At 32.4% G+C, this 12,111-nt stretch overlaps 1 protein-coding gene across 4 annotated transcripts; it reads right to left on the bottom strand.

Moving 5' to 3' along the window:
* Positions 1 to 180: 180 nt before the first annotated feature.
* Positions 181 to 10,984, bottom strand: LOC106067233 (probable tubulin polyglutamylase TTLL9). 4 transcript variants are annotated; one of them, XM_056035770.1, is made up of 14 exons: positions 10,885 to 10,984; positions 8,879 to 8,933; positions 8,554 to 8,631; positions 8,132 to 8,240; positions 6,066 to 6,149; positions 5,439 to 5,474; positions 3,887 to 4,021; positions 3,481 to 3,624; positions 3,284 to 3,371; positions 2,495 to 2,616; positions 1,695 to 1,828; positions 1,375 to 1,488; positions 853 to 980; positions 181 to 359 (listed from the first exon to the last, which is right to left on the bottom strand). In XM_056035770.1, exons 1-14 carry the CDS (start codon positions 10,967 to 10,969, stop codon positions 286 to 288), a joined length of 1,386 nt encoding a protein of 461 aa, XP_055891745.1. In that variant the 5' UTR covers positions 10,970 to 10,984; the 3' UTR covers positions 181 to 285. The 4 variants fall into 4 exon arrangements, with proteins under 4 accessions (XP_055891745.1, XP_055891744.1, XP_055891747.1 ...); XM_056035769.1 differs by lacking the exon at positions 8,132 to 8,240 and adding an exon at positions 7,023 to 7,137; XM_056035772.1 differs by lacking the exons at positions 8,132 to 8,240; positions 10,885 to 10,984 and adding exons at positions 7,023 to 7,137; positions 10,742 to 10,860.
* Between the last annotated feature and the right edge of the window lie 1,127 nt (positions 10,985 to 12,111).

Here is a 12,111-nt window from a genome sequence, read left to right as displayed (position 1 = left end):
CAATGGGAGAAGTAGAAACATTCCATTTTGAAAATTTAACTTTTTACAAATATATTTTAAAAAATCAAACACATTTGGATTTGTATTGAAGCATTGCTCTGGCACACTTTATTATCACAGTTGATTTTGTAAAGCCATACATACACAATTTTAAAGGTAATGTAGTAAGCCTTCCATTGCTGCATAGATCTGGCACATTTTATTATCACAGTTGAATTAGTAAACTTGGTTTTCCATGAAATTAAAAAAAAAAAATTAAAATTTTCTATTTCAACCTAGAACAGTTCAATTCAGTTTTTTGAAAACTTCAGCTGTCTGATAGATTTCTTTCAAATTTTGTAATCTGTCGTTGACACAGCCTGGGAGAAGAAATCAAAGAAAAAGTTTTTAGAAATGCAAACATGCAATTTTGTTAAGACATTTAATCAGTGATTATAAAAATTATAATTCTAAAAATTTTTGAAAATTATGATTAATCATTAAATTATTCAACATTTGTACAGGACATTTATATGAAGACAAAAATGTAGGTGTTTAAGCAATATATTCTTAAGACACAAAAGTCTTTCAGTTAGGTACCAGGAAATAGGAGATAATGAAGAGACAATATCAAGTAATGAACAAATCACACAGGATGAAGCTCAAGGGCTAAGAAGAAAAAATAAAAGTGAGTCAATGGGTCACCAGGACTAGTGAGGTACCAAAGAGATATAACAGACCTTTGGAATAAGTATATTCATTCATATATAATAGTTGTTTTTTTCAATCAACTATCACACTAGGTACACTTCAAAGTAATACTAATCTGTTGCCATTATAATGCTAAACATAAAACAGAAAAGTTACAGAGACCTAATTTAGCATTTGTCAGTGTTGTTTGTGCTTTGACTAAATCTTCATTTCCATTGTCCTCTAGAAACACTGGTCCATCATCCCACATGAGATCAAATAAACCCACTTTCTTCTCCTTGCCAGTAAGTCTGCAATGAATTGATCGTCACATAAATATCATCACAAAATGTTTGAGAGTTTATTAGCTGATGGAATGTTTGATTTCTACTTTTAGACCCCATTAGAACAAATTGTAATAGAAATTTAAAAAATGAAGTAGATACATTTAAAGTTTATATGAACAGAAAGAAACAAAAAACTTCTAATTAAAGATATTCATAACCATATCTTCCAGACTAAAAAAAGCTTGTTAGTAGAAGCTCAAGGCAACCCTTTAATTTAAAAATCTCTTTGTCAAGTATTTTTTTGTACATAAGAAACAAAATAAAAGAGAAATAACTCTATAAATGACTCACTTTTACCATAAAATGAAAGTTATTGCAGAAAAGATAGTACAAAAGTTGTGCAAGTCCTAAAACCAACCTATTTTCTAGATCCAATACATTGAGCACATCATTGAGAAGACCAAACTTCAAGTCATAATCTTCCTGATTGCTTGCAGTGAGGGAAGGAGAGGCATTGATTTCTATCAGCCACCTAGCGTAGAGAAGTCTAGGGTTTTTATACAGTCAACAAGTAGGTGAATAAAAATAGATATAGAAATATATTCTAAAGTAAACAACAGTTACTAAGTCAAGTAACTTAATACTTCAAGTAAACAACAGTTACTAAGTCAAGTAACTTAATAGCTCAATTAGCCAACATAGCTACATCAAGTACATAAATATCTATGTTCAACTTACGGCTTGAGATTAGAGTCTATGAGAATGTCATAGCCATACAGTTCAAAGCAATGTTTATCATTGATGATGACTCTTTGGCATGACTGGAGACTTAGAATAAATATGTTGGTCATTTGTTGAAACAGTGTGTTCACCTAAAGAAAGGGAAAAAAGGAAGAAGAATACTTTCAATGTACTGTAGTAAGTGGATGTACAGCGATAAAATAATTCAATTCACCTCAGGGTCTCAAGTTCCAATACTGGAAAATGGGGGGAATTTTAGGCAAGGTTTCAGAATGTCATAAAGTTCTCTGGGTTTATGTATGTTTGACCACACAACTTTGACTTTAAAGAAAATGTAACATCACTAGCCTCATGAACATCTAGTGAGAATTTCACTAATTTGGACTAAAACTAATTCATTATTCTATCAAGAGTGACCAAACTCCTTGTGCTCAGCCCTTTCACTGAACTGGTGTTACTGTGTTAGTGACATTGTAAATTTTTTTCAGTCAAGGACCACTTTAAGACAAACCAATCTTTAGCAGTTGATGCAGTTTAGCTATATAAAGCTTATTAAGACACTTTAGTTAAGAAATAGTGAAGACAACTGCTTGACAGTAAAAAAAAAATTAAACTCCCTTGGTCACTTACAAGATGAAAAAAAAAAAGCCTACAAATCTATACTGCTCAGTGCAATGACTGGATGTTGGAGAGCATTGTCAGAATATTTACTAAATCTACAAAACATTTACTCCTGTTTAGACATCTCGCTTCAACATTATTATAATCATAGGGAAGACAAGAGTAGCCCCCCTTACTTTGCTCTGTCCATGTTTGGCTGTTAGGTACATACGGAGTTGCTGTGTTGACCACTTGCATCCCTTTTCAGGATCATAGTCAGGAGCTGTTTTCTGAATAGCAACATTAGTCAAGTGGATATCTGTTCATGACAAAATAAGGAACAATGTTTCTGTTCTAGTGTCTCTATTCTACTTATAATCTGAATCCCATTTCATGATATGCTTATATATAAGGATCATTTCCTTAAAGCAAACATAAGATTCTGTCAGTGAACATTGGGGCAACTTGCCTCATCCTCTACCTAACAAAATTGTAAACATTCTTAGGATATATATATATATATATATAGCTCAGATACTGACTACAGTGGTGATGACAGAATTTGAACCCCAGTGGTTTAGAAGGCCACAGAAACCTCTAATCATAACTGGGTTATTTAACCCTGTTAATTTTAGTGTTATTTCCACCAACAGATTTTATCAGGCCAGATAGTCTTCTCATATATTATTGTGAATTTTGATTTGACTAAATTCATTTGTTGAAACTGAAATTCCTTTAACCACTTGATGCGGAGAAGAAGAGGAAACTGTGTCTCATATTCTCTTTCAATGCCCCAGACTTCTTGATCTCCATCTCGACAGGTCTGGGTAACCACAAAATCTCAAACTGTATGTACTATTCATAACAGCAGGATTTTTTTCCAGGGCTTTTGCAAGAGATGATTTGAGCCTCTCAAGCCCTCACTCAAATAGAGTTTGATGATGATGATGCACTAAATGAATTAACTAAAACTAATCAAAGGATACAGTTGTCATCTATGGTATCTAAAGAATATCTGTTGTTTGCAAAGCGGGCAAAGCCACTTCTATACAAGTAGGCTTTTAATGGATTATACTGAAATATAAAATCATATTTTTGAAACTACAATCACATTAAAAATAAAAGGAAAGACATAAGTCCATGTTCCAATGATTGAGTCAATTAGCATTGAACTAATACCTACTGATGTGACTAGAACATATACTCTTATATCAAACTTGCGACCACCAATCAGATAAGGGTTCTCAATATATCGCTGAACAACATATGTCTCAATTGGTGCTGTTGAAGCATCTGTAACTTGAAGTTGAGGTTGATACTCAACACCCTACAATTAAGTGAAGAAAAAAAAAACAACAAATCTTTAACAGAACAATTTTTATCCTTAAGGACTTTCAGTGTAGCTGGTCTATCACAGCTTTAAAAAAAAATTGATGTCAAAACACAGGAATGTTTTGTTTTTTTTTAATTTTGAGTAACAAATATTTGTTTAATAAAATTGAATTAACCATCAGGTTAAAGGTTATAGATATATCTATCAGAATTCAAATGTTTCATAGATTCTCAAATTTTAAAAACATTTACCCTACCCTTTTCCAATCTGTAATGTCTTTAAGACGCTTGAAGAGAAAAATTCCTTTGCCTTGTGACCTGGCAATAGGCTTCATGATCCAGATTGTACCTGGATTTCGTCTAAATTCATCCACAAATATGTGGTACTCAGACTACAGATGGAAGAGAACAAAAGCTATATTTGAATAGACTACCAAAGTTGAATTGTTTTTTTGTACTTCAGGATAGCTGACTAGTTGTGTGATATGATAGCTGACTAGTTGTGTGATGAGAGCTGACTAGTTGTATGATATGAGAGCTGACCTTTGTGTGATATGAGAGCTGACTAGTTGTGTGATATGATAGCTGACTAGTTGTGTGATATGCACTTCAGACTGTCATCACAATGCTCTTGAGTCTGATCTCTGCTTGCTTCCCTTCCCCCCATCCTGTAGGAGGTATGGGTTGTCTTACTTGACTTTTGACTCCCAGTGGAGCATAGGGCCGCAACTGCACTTTGCCATCTGGCAACGCCCCTCAAGTCGGTTCATATCCATATTTATGCCTCTTGGTCTAAGATATTCTCCATGTTTATTTGGTCTTCCGGCCTTTCTCTTATCTTATCTTATATGATACAGACGTTACTTCAAAAAAGAAGATGATTACATCCTACACGTCACGCATTTAGTCATGCATATTAACCAATGACCTAAATTCTGCCAAGTCAATGGTTTTCCTGGCTAGCTCAGGCAACCCATTCCATTCTCTAATAGTGCTAGGGAAGAAGGAGCATTTGTACAAATTTGTCCTAGCATATGGAACGAGGAATGTGCCTTTATCTTTGTGTCTTTCTGAGTATTTTATTAAATTTTGTTTTTGGTTCATTGTTTTATGTATAATTGCTACTTTACTTTTAAGTCTTCTATCCTGAAGGCTTTCTAAATTTAATGATTTTAGTAAAGGTGTTACTCTAGTCAAATGTGAATATTCATTCGTTATGAATCTCACTACTATATTTTGTGTCTGTTCCAGTTTCTTAATGTTTTCTTGAGTTGGGGGGTCCCAAACAGAGGATGCATATTCTATTATTGGCTTAACCAGTATTCCAGTCTAGGGCCTGTTTTGCAATGCTTTCTGAGGGTTTTTTTTGCAATAAATGCCAATCCAATTCTATTTGTGTTTTTGTTTATTTCTTGCTCTTTTCGTGTTTGCTGTTTTTTTTCCCCACAGACTATTGTTTGAAATTTTGCTTGGCCATTTAACATCAAACATTTTTTAGTGAATGCTGGAGCTTGTCTGTATTACTAGTTTTTACTCTCCAAGTCTTTGCACCATATAAAAGAACTTTTGACCAGCCAGATCAGCCATAGAGTATTTGAAAGCTTTGTTGATTCATGTTTTGACATCTGTGTCTGCTTCCCCCTCTTTGTCTATGATGCTTCCAAGGTATGTCATAGTTTAACCCAATTTTTCAAAATTACAATTCAAAACAAAAAATTTTTAAAGATTAATTTGGATTGTTGCCATTTACTACCTAATTCATATTTCAATCAATTTTTTTTATAACAAATCAAAACAGATTCAACTTACTGGAAGTTCAAAAGTGGCAGGATAGAAGTCACATTTAAGAAGGTCAAGGACATATGAGATAAAAAACCAGAAATATACTAAGTTTAGAAAGATGATTTTTTTTTCCTGTTAAAGCCCTTGGCTACCAAATTGAGAGTTCCAATTCCAGAAAGACTGAGATTTTAAACTTCTGGAGTTTTAAGATGTCCACATACCAAACCAATTAGACTGGGTAAGTGATATTAAATGGGAAAAGTAAAGGGCATTGTATTGGCCACATGAACAGGTGAGGTCATCTGTCTCATAAACTGTCAGGACTAAAAGATTAACTTTATTTTTTGTTTTTGGTAACATGGTGTATCAAAACTTTGTGTAGTGCTCCATAACAAAATATCTTAAAATATAGATCTATAAAACCTTTTTAGATTCAGGTTGGAATAACGAATATCAGTAGAGATACAAGTCAGTCTAGTCATATTCTTTTTTTTTCTTTTCTTTTTACCAGTTTTCCACCAATGAGTGATTTTTTTCTGAATCAAAAAAGTGTCCCACCATACATGGTAGGTAAAATCTAGTTCTTTTATAAAACTTTGCTGTCAAAAGAAAATGACATAAAAAGTGTTCTGTTAACTGCTTTAAAGGATATTTTTGTGCTTCCAGCTTGCCAGAATCACGTTCAAGTTGACGCCGCAGTCTCTTTAAGTTTTTCACCATTAAGTTTTTTCTTGTCAGCTATAACATAAAATACAAAGAAAAAAAAAACTATATGTCAAGCCCCTGCACACAAAAAAAAATTTAGAAAATTTATTTTTAAAAATAGCATTAAAACTACTTAATTACTAAATAAAATAATTCTTTATCAATAAAACAAGTTTATATTATATCATTATGTTAGTATAACTAACATGTTACATGTTGGTATATTATTATTATTATATAATATAGTTTCCAATAAAATAGTTTAAAATGTATTATTTAGAACTATTTTATATATAATTAATTTTAGAAATGTATTAAATAAAATATTGCATGTTTTACACAAGTAAAAGCTCAATTGTATTTTTTTTAAAAACTAATTTGTTTACCATAGTTGTTATTATCTAATAGTTGTTATTATCTTCATAAAGTCTAAATAATCACATTATCATCTCAAGATATTAAATATAACTAATGAGAACTGTGCTACTGAAATAATTTTGTTTATTTTTAAAAGATGAAAAAAGACTGTTGAATCTGATGGTGAAAACATTGAAAAACAAAAATATCACCTAACAATAATAATCCACACTGATTAAACTCTTTGAACGAAGAACAATAAAATACATCATTAGTGAAAAAACAGACAGCAAACAAAAATACAACTTATGAATAGTTTGTAGGTTTCAAAGAAGCTGTGTTATGATAAGGATTCTTTTTCCTAAGAGTTTTATCATTTTCATATTCTATTTGTATTTGTATCTTTTACATTTATTTTTTTCTTATTTCTTTGATATCATATATCTTGAACTACTGAAACAAAATTTGACATGTAAATGTTCACAATTTAAAATACATTTAAACTTTGGCATAAGAATTAGGAAAAAAATACTGAAATGATAAAGCTACCTCATAATGATTTCGGAAATGGTTAATTCTGACTTGATCTTCAAGATAAGCCCGATCAAAGATCTCTTTCATCCACCAAACATCTGCCCAGTAGAAGTCCCAGCCAACTCCCTCGCTACGAGCACAAATACAATTCATGTTGGTACATCAAGTAACAGGGACAGAGAACTCTTGGTGCAACTTAACAAAATACACTTTTCAAGATCATTGCTTTTGCAATAATATATATATATATATATGTGTGTGTGATGATAAAAGCTGTAAGACCAAGCTTAGAAAGGCTTTCTATACAACAAAATCACTTCTAGATTAGATTTTCCCAGAAACTTCATTCAAAGTTTATTTTGAACTCGCCACCTATTTCAGAAATTAAACCAATATTTTAAAATTCTAGAATTTTCTCCACAGCACTCTAGAATATTTATATATTTTTTTTTTTTTACTATTGCTCCTGGGGAAGTCAAACTAAACCGAGCTTATACATACGTACATAAATTTTTTGTTAACTTGAATGAGGTTTAACTTATATTGGACTATAATGTAAAAGTACTGAATAGGTCACAAATTAAAACTAAAGTCTTGGATAGTTTACCCTAACAATAAAAACTGAAAATAAAAAAATATAATTATTTGACTTCTTTCTGTTACAATAAGGCCAGCAAAAATGATAGTTTCATTTTGTTATTGTTGTTTTTTTTGTTGCTGGAATGCAAGAGTCGTCTGTCACTGAAATATTTAACAATCACACAGACACAAAAAGCATATACAAGTGAATTTAATCTGCGCTAAATAAAGAAATTTTTAACTTTTAAAAAAAAATAGATTTATAACTGTCTTAGAGAAAAAGAAACCTCTTCAAAATAAAAAGTTTTGTTTTTTTTTTAGATTTTTTAATTTTAATTAAATTGAAAAAAATAAAAAATAATTTGTATTTTCAAATCAGTGCACTCCAATTAAGCTAATACATTTTTAATGAAAGCCCACTGCACATACAAACAAGTTTTGTAAATTAATACATAAGCTAAACAAAAACAAATATATTTTGTTAAGGTGCAAAAAGAGCTTTCTAACAGAAAACCAGCACAGAAATATATATCCTTCTTATTAACCTCAAAAAAATTTAGGAAATGGCTGACTTTGGAATTTTCAGGAAAAAAATTGCACTCATCTGGGTTGTTTAACCAGTCCTTGTCACACCAACAGAAATCCCAATCATTGCTGAAATATGTTTGCAGTCATGCAAGAACTAGTTAAATATTTCTTAAACTACATTCTTTTATCCTTAACAGATATTCTTTTCATGCATGATAGTTAGCTTCTGCACACTATCTATAATGCTGTAATGAAATAAGATATAAAACTATAGCTCATTCTTAACTACTGATAGCAAAGTTAGCAAACATGTTAAGCAGCTCAAGAAACTAATGATTTGAACAATATTTGACACACTAATAGCAGTATTTGGTTATAAGTTCTCTACAAATTTTCCTAAAGAAAAAGTACTAAGAAAAATATGAGCCAATTATCTTACGTTGTAATTTCAACCCAACCAGGCCTTGCTCTAAGAACATCCAAGATAGTATTCTGCAACGAACATCGGAAACGGATACTGAAAAAAAAATTTGTCTTCTATTTAAACCAATACATTTTTAGCTTGTATTAGTAATATAATGCCCCCTATTAACATGTTTTTTGTTGTTTTTTTTTTAATTTTATTTTTTTCTTAAGTAAATTTTTTTTTTCTATTTGCAAAAATTTTATTAATCTAAATTTATGAAAAAGGTGTTTTTATATCTTTTATCATTTAAAAAAATGGATTTGTTAACTTCAAATGTGAAACAATCTTATAAATCAACCTGGTAGGCTTCTGTTTACAGATACTTATTCTTGATAGTCTGGACTGTATTTTTCCTAAAATTACAAGATACATGATTTCATTCTAACATATAACAAAGGCAGAAAGAGTACATACATTTAATCTAAGAAAATGGAAATAACAGGGGTAGCCTCATTAAAAGAAGATAACATAACACATAATGATAATGAAACTAAAAATGCAGGCTCTCTGCAAACTGCACCACACACCACCAACTTAAAGAACTTGACAACTCAGGGCTCCAAAGTAACGTAACAGTTTAATATCCAATAACTTACAGCCAATTACTGAACAATTGGCAACACGTAACACAGGCTCCGTATCAACGGTATCGCCGTATCAACTCTTGCACTGGCCTCTCCGTCTCGTTCCGGACTTGCACTGGGTTCAACAGTTCAGGACTGACTTCACACACTGGGCTCATTGTGTTGGACTCCATCACAGACCAAGATCAAGACGCCGTTCGTCTCAACTGTACTTGATAGTACTCCGCACTGAACTGTCATAATGCTCCGTACAGAACCAGACTACTGAACCACACCGCTGAACTGTGCTGTAGTCGACCGAACTGTAGTGAACCGGGCTCTGAACCCCTTTTCTGAACCGTCTTGACTGCGACAACTCCGCTCTTTATATAGGGTCCCTAATAGCCTTCTAGAACCGGACAGAACATCGCTTGACCCTTCTGGGTGGTCAGATGACTACATCCCTCGTGACACTCCTGAGCTCTGTTCACGACGCCGATCCTTCCAGAATTGTCAGGTTGACACTCTTCTCGGCTGACCATCGTAACTCGTCACCATTGACAGCTCGTCTAGCGCTGGGCTGGGGCAATTAGCATCGACTGACCACAAACATACTACTACCCCCATCTGTGCCACCACCAGATTTATAACAATACAGTACTTTGCATCCTTTCCACTTCCTTTTAGACACAGTCTAAATGAAAAACAAAACCAACATGAATGTGGCATTCAATTGGGGCCTTTGGAAAATAAAAAATTTTCTCTAGGCCTGCAACTAATGGTATGAAAAAATGTATTCTGTGTCTAATAACATACATTGCTTGCATTAAGATTAAAGGTTGAAAAACAAAAAAAAAATAAAACTAACCAAAAAGAGGGGGTAGGTCATGATCGAAATATAATATAGATACAGACTGAATTGAGAAGCTAAAGAAAAGTCATATGAGTGCATGTATGTGTTAGGGGCATATGAGGGTGTTTCCAAATCAAGTCAAAAGTGTATGTCAGAGAAATTATGATGTGCAGGTGAAAAGAAAACAAAATGGGGGTTCTAGAGACTGAAAAGAGAGAGAGACAGAAAAGGAAATAGAGAGCGGGCACTAATTCACAGGCCCAGGCTATAAAGTAGGTTGTAGCGGGTGTGTACTGCTAATTTAGTATGGTCATTGTAATAAAATAAAATTAAAAAAGAGATAGATATATATTCTATTTATAATTTATAGATCTAGTCTAGTGACTCTAGTAAACTCTAGTTGTAGACCCTGGTCGGACCTGGTGCTGTTGTGTTTCCCTGTTGTTGATTCATATTAGTCTGATAATCAGTATTTTCAGTACGTCTGGGTATATAGACTAGATCTAGTGATAATAAGAATTTAACCAATCCAAGTCCAAAGCCAAAGAATTGTTTCAGTCTGAAGTCTGATAGTCTCAGATCAGATGACTGATGAGATTGATGAGATTAATTTTAAACAATAAATAAGTATAAGTTTGAATAAGAGAACTGGTGTGACTGTGTGCAAACAAACTAGAGCTACTCAATACTCTATCTATTATACAATCTATCTATTATACAATCTATAAATTTATAATATAATGACTTTCTGATCGAGAATGTAAATTTATATTCTAGATCTAGATTTTAGGTCTAGACGTAGATCTATTTCTAGATTAATTCTTGTTGTCAACTGTCAACAAACGAAGTGAAGTGTAAGAAAGGTGCCATTTTATTTGAGATAATTACTTTTACTTCGTCTTTTAAGTGTGGAATATTTTTCTAATAATGAGCTCCTCGAATGGTATCTCCTAGTAAGTTGGCCAGAACACATTGACGTTATGATCAGTTAAACGATATTAATACATTTATCTCGTATTGAGAAATATCAAGTAATAATCATAAAGTTTTATTATTTCCATTTCGGCTAATTTGTTTGTTTTCAGGAATTCCATAATGGAAAGCGGCTTTGTTTGCATCGAATATGGCAGAATCAGCCTATGGGCAGAATATATTTGTCGCAACTGAGTCAGTAGAGTAAATGTCATAACTTTGCACAATTTAAATAGGTCTAGGTTTAGAGCAAAAATGAATTCGCTAACTCCATTTGTTTTGGTACGATTAATTTAAATGAAAATATTCAAATTTTAGTTTATATTTAAGAACCTATTTGATGTCTTCAAATGTAAAATAAAATGTATCAAAAATTAGTTCTTCTTTATTAAATTAACGTAGGCTACAGTATTAACTCTATGTTGCATAGTTCAGTGGCCTGCGGATCACCAGGAGTGAGTCGACCGTAAAGGGTTCGCAGAAATATATATGGAAATTTTTATACAATTAAAATAATTTCTTCGATAACTTTATCCAATCAAATAATTTTAATAATAATCAAATCTCTCGCTCACTGCTGTTTAATATCTCAATAGTTTATTGCGTACTATTTTTGACGACTTAAACTAAAGATTTGAAGATATTTTTCACTTGGATATTTCCGAGTGGGCGTTGAACTCTTTTGTGCGTGGACAAAGATTTCTAACACAGATATGAAGCCACACCAATGCAATGTTTGTTGAAATATCAACAAATGACGGACATGAATTAATATTTGAATAAGGATAGAGCAACTACTGGTTATACAAACAGATTACACTTTTATATTCTGAATTGTGGGTTATTGTACAAACATTGTTGACTGCTTTTTCGTCTTCCTATTTAGATTTAGTAGAACGTGGAGTCAGCTCGTTACTAACCTCATACTTAGGCCTACTTAGACTAAGTTCTTCCCACGCCGTTCGGCGCATTGGGCGGCAAGCTGTCTCCACAAAGATCTGTCACTGGCACTGTCTGAAGCCTCCTCCAACAAATAAAAGAAACTGACTAGAAATTGTTTTGTGTGGAGATTTGCGGTAGCTACTTGCAAATATTGAGACCGACATAAATAGGCATATTATAATAAAAATATTATCAACTTCA

This window comes from Biomphalaria glabrata, chromosome 7 (assembly GCF_947242115.1).
Source record: "Biomphalaria glabrata chromosome 7, xgBioGlab47.1, whole genome shotgun sequence".
Taxonomy (NCBI): Eukaryota; Metazoa; Mollusca; class Gastropoda; family Planorbidae; genus Biomphalaria; species Biomphalaria glabrata.
The sequence above is the reverse complement of the archived record's forward strand: the minus strand, read 5'-3'. Positions and strand labels throughout refer to the sequence as shown.